The 17,197-nt window shown below is 30.6% G+C and overlaps 2 protein-coding genes across 2 annotated transcripts; one reads left to right on the plus strand and one right to left on the minus strand.

Annotated features, from left to right (window-relative positions):
* Nucleotides 1–2,863: 2,863 nt before the first annotated feature.
* LOC114163722 lies at nucleotides 2,864–11,911 on the plus strand. The gene is given in 11 exon segments (XM_028048017.1): nucleotides 2,864–3,035; nucleotides 3,133–3,217; nucleotides 3,592–3,917; nucleotides 4,050–4,227; nucleotides 4,403–4,939; nucleotides 5,085–5,625; nucleotides 5,628–6,196; nucleotides 9,149–9,474; nucleotides 9,608–9,785; nucleotides 9,965–10,501; nucleotides 10,647–11,911. Coding segments are annotated over 10 exon segments (4,350 nt in total). The 5' UTR covers nucleotides 2,864–3,035; nucleotides 3,133–3,175; the 3' UTR covers nucleotides 11,763–11,911.
* Nucleotides 11,912–14,020: 2,109 nt separating this feature from the next.
* Nucleotides 14,021–16,901, minus strand: LOC114164426 (homeobox-leucine zipper protein HAT22-like). The gene is made up of 3 exons (XM_028049095.1): nucleotides 16,319–16,901; nucleotides 15,716–15,795; nucleotides 14,021–14,662 (listed from the first exon to the last, which is right to left on the minus strand). Exons 1-3 carry the CDS (start codon nucleotides 16,802–16,804, stop codon nucleotides 14,338–14,340), a joined length of 891 nt encoding a protein of 296 aa, XP_027904896.1. The 5' UTR covers nucleotides 16,805–16,901; the 3' UTR covers nucleotides 14,021–14,337.
* Nucleotides 16,902–17,197: the final 296 nt, after the last annotated feature.

A 17,197-nucleotide genomic window follows, 5' to 3' on the forward strand; every position in this document is an offset into this window, starting at 1 on the left:
TTCTATTATAAATTATAAAATCTTTAAAATAGATTTAAAAGATAATTTAGAATATAAATTACATTTATGAATAATTCATAGTATAAATTTGGAAAACAATTAAAAAATGTAAAATGTATAGTATAAATTTGAAAAACAATAAAAAATGTAAAATGTATCTTGAATTACATAGTCATTAATTAATGCAATTTTAAATTATGGACAAAGATGTTTTCGGAATCCTGGAAGAAGAATGGTGCATCTTGGACAATATCATTAATTAATGCTTTGTGGGAGAAGAATAGTAATGCAGGGGCTTAAAGGAGGTGTGGCACCGCTCTCAATAAGAAGTGAAATATTAGGATTTAAAATAATATTTTAACTAAGGGTATTTAAGTTATTTCATAGGGTTATTAGATGCAAGAAAAAACAGGGGTGCAGAAATGAATGTCCCTAGAGTGGACCAGACTGAAACTAACCCGTTTTACCCATGCAAAGCACACCTATTTCAACTTTATTATGGAAAAATGTTAAATAAATATATTGCATATTAACGTAAATACAAACGTTATCATGTTTGTATGTATTTATTTTTTAAATATACATAAAATTATATTAATAATAAATAATATTATAATGTTATTAAGTTAATAAATAAAATAAAATTATATTTATCAAAAAATAAAATAAAATGTATAGAAAAAATAACTATTGATGAATAAGAAAAAAAAGAGGAAGGAAATAAGTAAAACTTTTTATAAAAACTTATAAAACTAACCGTTATTTTTAAAACAAATTTAACAAATATTTACGTCATAAAAGATAAAGTTAGAATTATAAAATGTGTACACAAAAATAAGAATTATATATATATATATATATATATATATATATATATATATATATATATATATATATATATATTTTTATAGATAAATATAGACCAAAAATAATATAATTAGATCCGTTGTAAACAAATTAAACAACAATAACTTGAACTAAATTCAACTTGGTATGTTTTATCGCATCATCGATTACGAGTTGTGATGCAAACATCATAAATAAATTTTTTAGTTGAGTAGAGATGTCGAAAAACTTTTCATATGATATATTTGAAGTGTTGCAAGTTCTTCGATATATAATTGTTAAAATAAGTAGTATAAGCAAATCTTATCATATAATTTTGGTTTCACAATCGTGACTGTAAGCCTTTTTATTATTATAAAAAAAGTAAACATATATGCCATGTGTTTTATAATATGAATAAAGTATATCCGTTTTTAACAAGAGGAAGATGTGACACAATTTTTATATCATTAAATAGTATATGAAGATAAATAAAAATGTGAGTGAATTTTTTAATTTGAAGATAGAGTGTGATGATGAGACATATTCTTTAAATTGTAAAGTTTTTATTTTAATGTGATGATTGGCATGGGCTTATTTGTCCATATCACTACTAGAAAAGGATAAAAAGTCCAGAAAATGAAAACTCATAGATCATGTGGCGTCTCCCATCTTCTATCACAAGCTGATGCCAGAAACCTTGTTTACATTGAATTTCCAACATCATATCCAGTAAATTACTTTATTATTCAAAGAAAAATCACTTCATTATTCTTTCTCCTCCTCAATTATATCAGTTTTGATTTTATTTATTTCTCCTTCTTCCACTCTAATAATTAGTATATTGTTGAATCAAAAACAACAATTGTGTTTTGGTTAATCCAATCCAATCATATTTAACAAATTATATATTCTAGTCCAGAGACTCTAAAATCAGAGCATTTAGTGTGTTTTTTATTTTATTTTATTATTCCTGTACATTTCTTTAATATTATTATGAATGATTTAATATTGTAATTTACTCATTAAATATAAGATGAATAAAATACGATGAGATGAAATTGAATAAGTGATAGAATTTGTTTCTAATAACCAATTACAGGGATAATCAATTAGTAGCTAATAACTGAAAGTTTCAAAGAAGGAATAATTACTAGCATTTGGTTCTCCTTACTTACAAGGAATATTTTCTCATATTTCGCATAACACTCAAATTCAGCATTTCATTTTCGTTTATCTCAATTCGATATTTTTGTTGTTTGCAAGTTTAAAGCAGAATGATAATTTGATTGGTTTCCCTTCCAGAAGAATTTTACGCCATACTCATTTATTTATTATTTTTCCCATTTAAAAATTATATTTTTTAAATGTTTATCTTTAAAAATTTTATTTAAGTTTTAAGTGTATAATAAATTTAAATAATTTTAATTGAATTCTTATTAAAATAATGTCTTTTTTCAATACAAAATATTTAGAAAATACACATAAATAGTTAAAAAAATACATATTTTAATTAAGTTTATATCATCTACTTTTTAACAAACAAAAAATATATATATTATACGTTAGGATATTGCATATATGTTAAAGCTTATCATTAATAGCCTAATAAATAACCTATCTAAAACTATATTAAAAATACAAAAAACAAATATTTTCTGTAAAAAGGAAGAAGAATATAATAACAAAAAGGAGTATGTGTTAGTCCTAACACTAGGAATTTGATAGTGTATTGGAATATAATAAACCGATGGAACAGCCATGTCCACCAAACTGTGGCAAAACCTTGAAGTCTGGTGCGAATGAATGAGTGGTAATGTTAAATTAAGGAACCAAGCGTTGTTCCTCGACCTAGGCGCCTTAGGCTTCCATTCCAATTCAAGCATTGCTTGTCTGAAGGACAAAGCAACAGGGAAAGAAAAATATAAGCAGAATCAGAAAGCTAACTTTTTTACTCTCTTTTCATTTCTCTTCCTTCTTTTGGGATTACTTCAGAGGATATTTAATAACATTCAATTATGTATTTCATTTAAGACGAAAATCTATCTGCATTCCCACAATGGGGTTCTTGTTGATGAGTTTCGCTGCTTGGCCCCACACTTTTCGTAGCCTTCACTCTCAAATTTGCTGAGTCACTCTGTGTGTATATATATGGAAGAAGTTATAACCCTTTGCATTCACAACCAGAGCCTCCAACTTTCGCTTTTACTGTAAGAAAAATGTCTTCACCACCAGTGTTGTTAGTGAGTCAAAATTGTTTAACTATGAACTGATTTTGTTGTTCTTTTTCTTTTTTCCTAATTGAAGGTCTTCTGGTTGATTTTTATTGGGTTAGAAGTCTGAAAAAGCTATGGAAAACTTACCGAAGATCAATGAAGGAAACCACTCCGAGGCATGCACTTTTATTTCTCTATATTCAGCTTGTTTTCAAATTGTTCTGTTGCTTTTCCTTTTTCATTTGCTGAAAAGGAGAGCCCTGTGTTTACCACATTGAAATGTTACGTTGTTTGAATAGGAAATTATAGCAGATAATAGCTTATAGAATAGGGTTCATCTAGAACTAAGGTACTAACAATTCCTTGTCAATATAATGTGTTACTCTTCTTTCATATATAGAAAAACCTATTCACTAACAAAATAACCTGACGGATGCTGGATTAAAATTCCAATAAGTGTGATGTGCCATTTCATTTCTATTTGGTTCCATGAAATCTAGATTTTCACAAACAGTAACATGTGATGTGTTTTTCCTTATTTCACAATTAGGATGATGAAAACATCATAATAAATCCCCATTTTGATGATGGCCTGAATAATTGGTCTGGAAGAGGCTGCAAGATTGCCGTACATGACTCCGTGGGAGATGGAAAGATTCTTCCCAAGTCTGGTAAATTCTTTGCATCTGCAACAGAACGTACCCAAAGCTGGAACGGGATTCAGCAGGAGATCACAGGAAGAGTGCAGCGCAAGCTTGCCTATGAGGTTACTGCATTAGTTCGGATATTTGGTAACAATGTCACCACTTCTGATGTAAGGACTACTTTGTGGGTTCAAGCACCAGATCTTCGGGAGCAGTATATAGGCATTGCCAAGTTAGTTCCATCTCAATGCTTTATTACATCGTTTCTCATGGGTTCTAAAAGAATTTGGTGCAATATTATTTGATCAAAATTTACATATCATAGTGCTTCTTTAATTGGATTAAAAGTTCTGTATATTAAAAGTGTGCAGGCAACAGATAAAGATTGGGTCCAAATGCAGGGAAAGTTCCTTCTAAATGGTTCTCCAGCAAAAGTAGTGGTTTATTTAGAAGGTCCCCCTCCAGGCACTGACATTCTTGTCAATACTTTGGTTATAAAACATGCACCTAAAACACCACCATCAACACCACCAGAGTGTGAGGTTGGGCTTTCAAATTGTTACTTTCATATATCAAATTAACAATTGCTGAACTTTTTAGTGCTCATTCCTTGTTTAAATAAAAGTGTTACTATACTTTCTACGCATATTGGTAGAGTTTTGTTTAATGATTAACTACGTATGTTTTAAATACTTGAGATTAATTTTGATTTTGCAGATTGCTGCTTTTGGTGTTAACATAATTGAAAACAGTAATCTGGGTGATGGCACTAATGGATGGTTTCCACTTGGGAGTTGTACTCTGAGCGTTGGGAGTGGTTCACCGCGTATAATTCCATCAATGGCAAGAGACTCTCTTGGGCCTCATGAATCCTTGAGCGGGCGCTACCTCCTTGTGACCAATCGCACACAAACATGGATGGGTCCTGCTCAGATGATAACTGAGAAATTGAAACTCTTTCTAACTTATCAAGTATCTGCTTGGGTCAGGGTCGGTTCCAGTTCAACCGGGCCTCAGAATGTTAATGTTGCGCTTAGCGTTGATAACCAGTGGGTCAATGGAGGGCAAGTTGAGATTGCTGATGGCAGGTGGCACGAGATTGGTGGGTCTTTTAGAATCGAGAAGCAGGCATCTAAGGTTATGGTTTATATTCAAGGACCTGCTTCTGGTGTTGATTTAATGATTGCTGGACTTCAAATTTTTGGTGTTGATAGACAAGCAAGGTTTAAGTATTTGAGGAGGCAGACAGAAAAGGTAAAATATATGTGCATTTTATATCTTATCATACTTAAACATGTTTCTAATCATGAAAATATGATTACATTTTGTTATAATTCTTAAAAAATGATTGATTTTTGTTTTTATATGATTAAACTATTTCGCACTTGCTTCCATGCAGATCCGTAAGCGTGATATTACTCTAAAATTCTCTGGGCTGGATTCAATTGGAAATCTTGGAACCTTGGTGAGAGTCAGACAAATACAAAATGATTTTCCCATAGGAACGTGCATTAACAGAAGCAATATTGACAACGAAGATTTTGTGGACTTCTTTGTGAAACATTTTAACTGGGCAGTGTTTGGCAATGAGTTGAAGTGGTACTGGACTGAGCCACAACAAGGGAAGCTGAATTACAAGGATGCTGATGAAATGCTCGACTTATGTCAGAAAAACAAGATAGACACTCGAGGCCATTGTATCTTCTGGGAAGTAGACAGCAATGTTCAGCAATGGATCAAATCACTGAATAAAACTGATTTGATGAAAGCTGTCCAAAATCGCATGAATGATTTATTGACTCGCTACAAGGGTAAGTTCAGACACTATGATGTGAACAACGAAATGTTGCACGGTTCGTTCTATCAGGACAAACTAGGTAAGGATATAAGGGCAAACATGTTCAAGACAGCACACCAATTAGATCCATCTGCTACTCTTTTTTGAATGACTATCATGTTGAAGATGGATGTGACACCAGATCATCCCCAGAAAAGTACATTCAACATATTCTTGATTTGCAGCAGCAGGGTGCCCCAGTTGGGGGAATAGGAATTCAAGGTCACATAGATAGTCCTGTGGGGCCTATTGTTTGTTCTGCCCTTGATAAATTGGGCACTCTTGGTATACCAATCTGGTTTACTGAGCTTGATGTTTCTTCCATCAATGAATATGTCAGAGCTGATGATCTAGAAGTTATGCTGCGGGAAGCTATGGCACACCCTGCCATAGACGGTGTAATGCTATGGGGATTTTGGGAGTTGTTTATGAGTCGGGAAAATTCACACCTGGTGAATGCAGAAGGAGAACTCAACGAAGCTGGGAAAAGATTCCTTGCTCTCAAACAAGAGTGGTTGTCTCACAGCCATGGTTATGCTGATGCGCAAGGGGAATTCAGCTTCAGAGGCTTCAGTGGAACATACATCGTCGAAGTTGTCACCTTAGCAAAGAAAGTTTCTAAGACATTCGTTGTTGACAAGGGTGACTCCTCAACGGTGGTATCAATAGATTTATAAGCGTCTTTTTCACCTTGGAATTTGTATTTCTTGGTTTGTTTTATCTAGTATTCTGATTTTCAACATTTTTTTAACTCTTTGTGCTGTTCGCTGAATACCAACTTGGTTATGCATGTTTTATGTCTATGTTTGATTGTTGCCATTGTGGAAAGGAAATACTATGTACTGATTTAAACCTTTGTTTGTGTTATTTCGCAACTAAACATTGTACCATATTCAATTCAACTAAGTTTTTTCATTTATGTCTACTACATTTCATTACATCATAGCTGCTGTTAGGCAACGAGTCCACTGGATCATTATTAGTTTTCTAAATATCTCTTATATGCATATTTATTTTCTTTAGTTTAATAATTACTTATATTTAGGTTCCTTATTTAGGTTATAAAAAATAAATTAAATTAGGATCAATTATCATTACTAATGATAAATGCTATATATTATTTAAGGAGATGAATAAAGATAAGAAAGTATATATTATTTAAGGAGATGAATAGAGATAAGAAATGGGCAATGAGAGAAAGCCATATTTCATAGTAGCTACTATTATTCTTCTGCTATTTTGGCTTCTTTTTTTTCAGCTTCATTCTTCCTTCTCTAAGATTAACAAGGAAGGAGATGTTTAATAATGGGATATGTGAAGAATATAAAAAATATGAAATGAATGTAGAATAATTATCCTCCATTCGAATAAAGCATTAATTTATTTGTTTCTACTCTCAGAAAATTTATACCATGCGTATCGTATCTAAGTTTTCTGATTCTAAAAACATTAATCACATTTAATTATTAGTTATACGAAAATCAATATAACTATTGATTTACAACTATTTAATAATTTTGTGTTTTTATAGAGAAGTATTATCAATTTAATTTAATTGTATTAAAGTATACTAGTGTAGTAAGAAGGCAGTCATAATTAAGATTTAAATCGTAAAATCTTATTATATCATACGTATAATCTAACATATAATACTAAAATTATCGTACAAAGTTTTAAAATCGTATAAATTTATGTTTTTAGAAAAAAATTAAATTATTAAAAATAACACATTTTTACAAAAATATTATATTAATATTTATCATTTATAAGTTAATGATCCATATTTAATATTTATTATTAAAAATTACTTATAAAATTAATTACTAATATTAATATTAAAATTTATGCCATACTCATTTATTTATTATGTTTCCCATTTTTAAATTATATTTTTTAAATGTTTATCTTTACAAATTTTATTTAAGTTTTAAGTGTATAATAAAGTAAAGTAATTTTAATTGAGTTCTTATTAAAATAATGTCTTTTTTTAATACAACATATTTAGAAAATACACATAAATAGTTAAAAAAATATAAATATTTTAATTAAGTTTATATTAATAGATTTAAATTTACGTTTTATCTCATTATTTTATGAATGGACACTTTTGTTTCTCATAAAAAATATGGATATATTATTTGAATAAGATTTTCTATAAGTAATTTCAAGAAAACAATGAAATGATTCTTGTATAAGTTAAAATTATATTAAGAACAAAATAAAATAAATTATACGAAACAACTCTTATAAATTAGGTTATGTTTTTTTTTTCTTCTATACAAATTTACAGAGAAATACGGACATATCATCTACTTTTAAACAAACAATATATATATATATATATATATATATATATATATATATATATATTATCATATACGTGGGGATAATGCATATATGTTAAAAGCTTATTGTTAATAGCGTAATAAATAACCTATCTAAAACTATATTAAAAATAGAAAAAGCAAATATTTTCTGTAAAAAGGAAGAAGAATATAATAACAAAAGGTTTATCATTAGTTATTCGTTTTTTCTATTGTATTAAAAACTTAAATTACTTTATAATAATCAAAAAAATTATATTTAAAAAAGGCCCGCACGTTGCACGGGTAAATAATAAAAAAAATTATATTTAAAAAAGGTCCGCGCGGCACAGGTTTACCTAACATAATATCAAAAGGAGTATATGTTAGTTTTAGTACTAAGAATTTGATAGTGTATTGGAATATAATAAACCGATGGAACAGCCATGTCCACCAATTCAAGCATTGCTTACAAAGAAACAGGGAAAGAAAAATATAAGCAGAATCAGAAAGGTAATTCTTTTACTCTCTTCTCATTTCTCTCCCCTTTTTTGGATTACTTCAGAGGATATTTAATAACAATCAATTGTGGAAAATCTATCTGCATTTTCCCACAATGGGATTCCTGTTGATGAGTTTCGCTGCTTGGCCCCACACTTTTCGTAGCCTTCACTCTCAAATTTGCTGAGTCACTCTGTGTGTATATATATGGAAGAAGTTATAACCCTTTGCATTCACAACCAGAGCCTCCAACTTTCGCTTTTACTGTAAGAAAAATGTCTTCACCACCAGTGTTGTTAGTGAGTCAAAATTGTTTAACTATGAACTGATTTTGTTGTTCTTTTTCTTTTTTCCTAATTGAAGGTCTTCTGGTTGATTTTTATTGGGTTAGAAGTCTGAAAAAGCTATGGAAAACTTACCGAAGATCAATGAAGGAAACCACTCCGAGGCATGCACTTTTATTTCTCTATATTCAGCTTGTTTTCAAATTGTTCTGTTGCTTTTCCTTTTTCATTTGCTGAAAAGGAGAGCCCTGTGTTTACCACATTGAAATGTTACGTTGTTTGAATAGGAAATTATAGCAGATAATAGCTTATAGAATAGGGTTCATCTAGAACTAAGGTACTAACAATTCCTTGTCAATATAATGTGTTACTCTTCTTTCATATATAGAAAAACCTATTCACTAACAAAATAACCTGACGGATGCTGGATTAAAATTCCAATAAGTGTGATGTGCCATTTCATTTCTATTTGGTTCCATGAAATCTAGATTTTCACAAACAGTAACATGTGATGTGTTTTTCCTTATTTCACAATTAGGATGATGAAAACATCATAATAAATCCCCATTTTGATGATGGCCTGAATAATTGGTCTGGAAGAGGCTGCAAGATTGCCGTACATGACTCCGTGGGAGATGGAAAGATTCTTCCCAAGTCTGGTAAATTCTTTGCATCTGCAACAGAACGTACCCAAAGCTGGAACGGGATTCAGCAGGAGATCACAGGAAGAGTGCAGCGCAAGCTTGCCTATGAGGTTACTGCATTAGTTCGGATATTTGGTAACAATGTCACCACTTCTGATGTAAGGACTACTTTGTGGGTTCAAGAACAAGATCTTCGGGAGCAGTATATAGGCATTGCCAAGTTAGTTCCATCTCAATGCTTTATTACATCGTTTCTTCAATAGGCTCTAAAAGAATTTGGTGCAATATTATTTGATCTATAATTGACATCAGAATGCTTCTTTAATTGGATTAAAAGTTCTGTATATTAAAAGTGTGCAGGCAACAGATAAAGATTGGGTCCAAATGCAGGGAAAATTCCTCCTAAATGGTTCTCCATCAAAAGTAGTAGTTTATTTAGAAGGTCCCTCTCCAGGAACTGACATCCTTGTCAATAATTTGGTTGTAAAACATGCAGCTAAAACACCACCATCAACACCACCAGATTGTGAGGTTGGGCTTTCAAATTGTTACTTTCATATGTTAAATTAGCAATTGCTGGAATTTTTTAGCGCTTATTCCTTGTTTAAATAAAAAGTTTGTGACTATAGTTTCTACGCATATTGGTCGAGTTTTGTTGAATGATCAACTATGAATGTTTTAAGCACCTGAGATTATTTTTGCTTTTGCAGATTGCTGCTTTTGGTGTTAACATAATTGAAAACAGTAATCTGGATGATGGCACTAATGGATGGTTTCCACTTGGGAGTTGTACTCTGAGCGTTGGGAGTGGTTCACCGCGTATAATTCCATCAATGGCAAGAGAATCTCTTGGGCCTCATGAATCTTTGAGCGGGCACTACATCCATGTAACCAATCGCACACAAATATGGATGGGTCCTACTCAGATCATCACTGAGAAATTGAAACTCTTTCTAACTTATCAAGTATCTGCTTGGGTGAGGATCGGTTCTGGATCAAATGGGCCTCAGAATGTTAATGTTGCGCTTAACGTTGATAACCAGTGGGTCAATGTAGGACAAGTTGAGATTGCTGATGGCAGGTGGCACGAAATTGGTGGGTCTTTTAGAATCGAAAAGCAGGCATCTAAGGTTATGGTTTCTATTCAAGGACCTGCTTCTGGTGTTGATTTAATGATTGCTGGACTTCAAATTTTTGCTGTTGATAGACAAGCAAGGTTTAAGTATTTGAGGAGGCAAACAGAAAAGGTAAAATATATGTGCATTTTATATCTTATCAGACTTAAACATGTTTCTAATCATGAAAATATGATTACATTTTGTTATAATTCTAAAAGAATGATTGATTTTAGTTTTCATATGATTAAACTTTTTCGCACTTGCTTCCATGCAGATCCGTAAGCGTGATATTACTCTAAAATTCTCTGGGCTGGATTCAATTGGAAATCTTGGAACCTTGGTGAGAGTCAGACAAATACAAAATGATTTTCCCATAGGAACGTGCATTAGCAGAAGCAATATTGACAATGAAGATTTTGTGGACTTCTTTGTGAAACATTTTAACTGGGCAGTTTTTGGCAATGAGTTGAAGTGGTTCTGGACTGAGCCACAACAGGGGAAGCTGAATTACAAGGATGCTGATGAAATGCTTGACTTATGTCAGAAAAACAAGATAGACACTCGAGGCCATTGTATCTTCTGGGAAGTAGACAGCACTGTTCAGCAATGGATCAAATCACTGAATAAAACTGATTTGATGAAAGCTGTCCAAAATCGCATGAATGACTTATTGACTCGCTACAACGGTAAGTTCAGACACTATGATGTGAACAACGAAATGTTGCACGGTTCGTTCTATCAGGACAAACTAGGTAAGGATATAAGGGCAAACATGTTCAAGACAGCACACCAATTAGATCCATCTGCTACTCTTTTTGTGAATGACTATCATGTTGAAGATGGATGTGACACCAGATCATCCCCAGAAAAGTACATTCAACATATTCTTGATTTGCAGCAGCAAGGTGCCCCAGTTGGGGGAATAGGAATTCAAGGTCACATAGATAGTCCTGTGGGGCCTATTGTTTGTTCTGCCCTTGATAAATTGGGCACTCTTGGTATACCAATCTGGTTTACTGAGCTTGATGTGTCTTCCATCAATGAATATGTCAGAGCTGATGATCTAGAAGTTATGCTGCGGGAAGCTATGGCACACGCTGCCATAGACGGTGTAATGCTATGGGGATTTTGGGAGTTGTTTATGAGCCGGGAAAATTCACACCTGGTGAGTGCAGAAGGAGAACTCAACGAAGCTGGAAAAAGATTCCTTACTCTCAAACAAGAGTGGTTGTCTCACAGCCATGGTTATGCTGATGCGCAAGGGGAATTCAGCTTCAGAGGCTTCAGTGGAACATACAACGTCGAAGTGGTCACCTTAGCAAAGAAAGTTTCTAAGACATTCGTTGTTGATAAGGGTGACTCCTCAATAGTGGTATCAATCGATTTATAAGCGTCTTCTTCACCTTCGAATTTGTATTCTTGGTTTGTTTTATCTAGTCTTCTGATTTTCTAACATTTTTTTTAACTTTTTGTGCGGTTCGCTGAATACAACCTTGGTTATGCAATGTTAATGTTAATGTTTATGTTTGATTGTTGCCATTGTGGAAAAGAAATATTATGTACTGATGTAAACCTTTGTGTTATGTCGCAACTAGACATTGTACCATATTCATTTCAACTAAGTTGTTTCATTTATGTCTCTACTAGATTTCAATAATCATAACTGCTACTATTATTCTTTTACTATTTTGGCTTTCTTTTTCAGCTTCATTCTTCCGTCTCAAAAAGGAAGGAGATATTTAATAATGGGATAGTGGGAATGTGAAGAATAAAAAAAAATGAAATGAATATAGAATTACGAAATATCCACTATTGAATAAAACATTAATTCGTTTGTTTATAGTCTCAGGAAATTTATACCATGCGTATCTAAGTTTTTTAATTCTAAAAGCATTAATCACATTTAATTATTAGTTATGCGAAAATCAATATAAATAGTGATTTAGAATTATTTAATAATTTTGTATTTTTATTGAGAAGTATCACCAATTTAATTGTATTAATTAAAGTATACTAGCGTAGTAAGTAAAAAACTTATTAACACTTGTTCTAACGAGTTTTTAAGTTTATTTTCAGAGAGATAAATAAAAGAAAAGAAAGTAAAACTAGTTCTCTAAACATTAAATTAACTTATACACAATCTAATTTATAAAAAGAAAAATCCTATCCTCCTTTTAATTCTTCTTAACTTATAAATAAGTTAGTTTTAATTTATAAAAAAATTATTTTAATTTTTTACTATTTGATAAAAAATAACTCGTTAAATTGTAATAAAATAACATTTGTTACTAGAGTTTACACTAGTTCATTTTATATACAGACTCACTCATGAATGTTAATGGGATGTGTACGATACAGATAATAACTCTCCCGTACCTTATCCGCGATAATTCGTACACGTATCAATATCTGTGCGGGTATTCGTTATGTGGGTATCCGTATATTTTTTTAATATCCACATGTATCAGCGGATATTTACAAAAACAAAAATTTAATATTTAACAACATATTTTAACCATAGATTAAAATAAAAATATAATTGCATAACATTCATAAATTTCAAACAACGTGCAAATAACCAATTTAAATAATATTGAATGACAATTTATAAAGAGATGAAGATTTTTTTTAAAATTGATAAAAAATAACTCATTCAAAATCAATATGTTAATGTTTTAATCATGTTTTTTTTTTAATTTAAATTTATAGTAGATACGAGTATTCACATGTACGAATATTATGATACCCGTACTCACCCGTTAACATGTAGGCATAAAAATATTGTTACCTATTGCTCGTTTGTATCCATTTACAATATCTATTTCTTACCCCTTGCGGGTTTTTATCCGCAGATATTCGTGGAGACAGATTTTTTTTATATCCCTACACTCACCCACACTATTTTTGTTTTTTCTTAAATCAACACTATATTATCTTCATGATAACGTATATTCACAACTTAAAGAGCTTTTATGTTAATGGACTGTACATGCGTATACATCATTAGTTAATTAAAAATATATGGTTTTTAATTAAAGGAACTAAAAATATTTATATTGTTAATGGTTAAAAGTTAAATTCTATTTATACGTACTTAAGGCTTACTCTTTTTACATATGGGTCAAAATTGTTTAATGTCTTCTATTAATTTTTTATTTACGTAAAACTAAATATTACTTTTGAACATTTATTTGAAAAATTGTTTAAAAACTATAGCTGTAATGTAAAATTAGTTCTTAAATTTGAATAATATGTTTAAAATATTTACCAACTTATAAAATACTGAATGATTTATATTTGAATGATTTCATAACTGGATTCATCCAAATCAGTACTAATCCCATGAGAATGAAACTAATATAATTTTTTTTAATATATTTTATTATTGGAGTCAAGTCAACCTTACTAACATTAATCCATATAGAACTATCGGGAAATTGTTCTTTCACAAAGAGTGATAAAGAGAAAGGTTTATTATTCAAACAACTTTAAATTAGAAATCAAAGAATTTGTGTGAAGAGAATTGTCTACCGGGCACAAAAAGTTGTGGTAGACAAAATCGAATTCAGTCGAAAGAAAAATGAGAGTTTCAGTTGTACCAAACCCGCACTAACATTTCAAAATAGTTCAATGGATAATCTTACTCAGTAATCTATGACCAATGAGATTCGAGTAAACTGATACACTTTCTTGTAGCTAAATCACATGCATTAACAATAATTAAGCTGCACGTTGATCGACCATTTTTACAATATTACAGGATAAATTTCCACCAAAATAATTGCAGAAGGATTATATATACTGTGTATATCATTGGTAGAGGTGATATACATAAGAAACTAAAACTAGAAAAAATGATAAAAAAGAAAGAAAGTGATACGAATACACTTTCATCATAATTTTAAATGATTTTTAACAGAAAAAAAGTTGAATTTATTAATATTTGACTAAGTTGTATTATTTAGCTAGCAAGCTGCAGATGATTGTGTGAATGTGTAGTTATTTTTATAGAAGTGGGGGAGCTTTGGACCCACAAGCAAGGTGGTGGTGGTGGTAGAAGAGGAGGCATTGTCGGTGGTGGTGGCGGCGCTGCCACCGGAAATTCTCTGACAGGAAGGGCATATCGTAAGGGTTGGCACTGGAAGCTGCATAAAAATGGGTCCCTGCAATGCTGTTTTCATCAATTTAAGCTCTTCCAACTCTTTTTGCAGCATCTTGTTCTCCTCTGTTAGACTTTCGCAGCACTTTTTCAGTATCTCACAGTTCATTTCCGTTTGCTTCAGTTTTGTCCTACCACACCACATCACACATTCAATATCATTATAATATATCTATCATGTATCATTATAACTCCATTGAATGGTTTCTTTTAAATTTCAAGATCTTACTATCATTGATTTAAAAAATTTATACTTCTAATACTAAAACTATTAAAGTGTTTTATTTGTTTTAGTTTTTCTTCTGTTTCTTTCTTGACCTGAAAAAAGTATATATATATATATATATATATATATATATATATATATATATATATATATATATATATATATATATATATATATATATATATATATATATTATGTACATACTTACATAACATTGTTTATATAAACAATAGTAAAATAAGAAACATCTCGTTAATTACATGCTTAAGCAGAAAATAAATAGTAAATGATCTTGGTTAAATAATAAATAGTGAAAGATTTATAGTTAGTTATATAAGTGATTAAATAAAATAAGATTGTGAAACAGAAGTATAGTGATTTTTTGTAGTTAAAAAATAAAATCTAATATATATATATATATATATATATATATATATAAAATATGTATATTAAAGCATTGTATCTTCTTTATATATAACTAGTGGAAACAAAAAAAACATCAACATTTTTATGATAATATTAAAAAAAACCATTATAATAACAATTATAAAAATAAAAAATATATTATTAAAACGTATGTTTAAATTATGAAATAATGTAAAGATAAAGAAAATAGTTAGAAAAATAATCTATTTTATTAAATATTATAATTATACAGTGCTTATTATCTTTTATCATGGTATAATTCTTATGTGGATAATTTGTTAAAGATTATGAATTGAAAAGCTGGTTTATTATAAATCAATCTATATATTTTTAATCATTATATATTATAGATGAGTGCTTCATTGATAGTTTCAGTTAAGATTTATTAAAAATTATAAATAGGGAGTGAAATACAGACTCATACTCATATTACTAACAATTTTCTACGTTAATGGAATGTGGATTTGAAGCATCATGCAGATTTGTACTTGAGTGAATATGCAGTTCAAATATCAGAGAAATTATAACTCACCTCGCTCTTCTGTTCTGAAACCATACCTCCACTTGTCTCGCCCGCAGATTCAGTTTCTTTGCCAATTCTTGCTTCTGTGTCTGAACAAAATGTCAAAAATACTCATTTTAAAACATCAAGATCCATTTAGTCTTAATATTTATTTGGAATAAAATTATAATTAATGTATTACAAAAGAAGTAAATGACAGTTGCTTTAAAAATTCATAGAAAAACTTAAACTACACCTAAAGTGAAATGAATGAAATAGTACATCCACTAGAAATGACTAATAACTGATAATAATTGTTAGATACTGCATTCAGAAAAGTCTAAGAACTTTAATACATTTACTATTTTCGGATCAGTAAAAAGGCTTATTAGGCACGCCAAAAAACCAAGAAGGGTTCTTGTGAATAAAAAATTCATGAAATAAAAAATTGATTCCTAAAATGATGAATAAACAACAGTGCTACCTCTGTCATTAAATTTATGTGGGTAGCATGAATATATCTTCTATCAATCCTTAAAGAAATATATAAAAATGGTTCTAATCTTTCTTGACAAAAAGTAGTAAAAAGATGTTATTAGAGTTAGTGATTGATGAGTTGAAAAATAAATATACCAGAGTGAGAGTAGAATGGTCTTTGAAGCTATCTTCCAAGACTGCAGATTGTTCTTTGGTGAGTCTAAGCTTCTTCTTGGAGTAATTACCATATTCATGAAGATCCACGACTCTTAAGTTTGAGGGAAACTTCTCTACCTCTAACTCAACTTCTTCACGATCTCGCTCTCTCTTGATGATGCTTGATGAGTTAAGAAACGAAGACACTGCACTCGGAGGAGAAGCACGACCGTGAAAATCATCACAACATTCATCGGAATCAGTCTTTGTAACTTGATGATTATTATTTGCATCATCATCATGGGGCGGTCCTAACCTAAGTGATGGGTGAGTCTTGTTCTTACGTGGATCCGCTTCCTTCTTTTTCTGGCTCTGTCTTTGTCTTCGCCTTCGTTCATGGCTCTTCATGCAAGTTTCTTGTGACTGATCATGGAGGCCAAGACCAAGACCTAGTTGAAGCCCTGGGTTGGAGATATCAAAGACCATGATATTCTAAGAAAGAAGATCTAATGAACAAAGTTGAATTGATGCAGTGATCTTATGAACAGTCTACAGCAATGCGCAAAGATGAGTGAGAGGTAGAAGATGAAAGAATGGAGAGAGATGTGGAATGGTCCAAAGAGAACAATTTATAGTGGAGTGGGTTTTTGGTGGGGACCCTTTATTATTGTTCATCAATGCATTCAAGGAAAATACAAAGTCTTAAATTACTAATATTGCCTATGATAGAAAGTTTTTATCAAAAGCAATGATTAAAAAAAGCATTAAAACAAAACTAAACTATACTTATTTTTCACTAAGTTTATTTTTAGCTTTTGTAAAAGGATTCATCTTTAAATTACGTTTAATGAAAAAATATTTAATGTTATCTGTATTTAT

Source organism: Vigna unguiculata, chromosome 9 (assembly GCF_004118075.2).
Source record: "Vigna unguiculata cultivar IT97K-499-35 chromosome 9, ASM411807v1, whole genome shotgun sequence".
NCBI classification, from domain to species: Eukaryota; Viridiplantae; Streptophyta; class Magnoliopsida; order Fabales; family Fabaceae; genus Vigna; species Vigna unguiculata.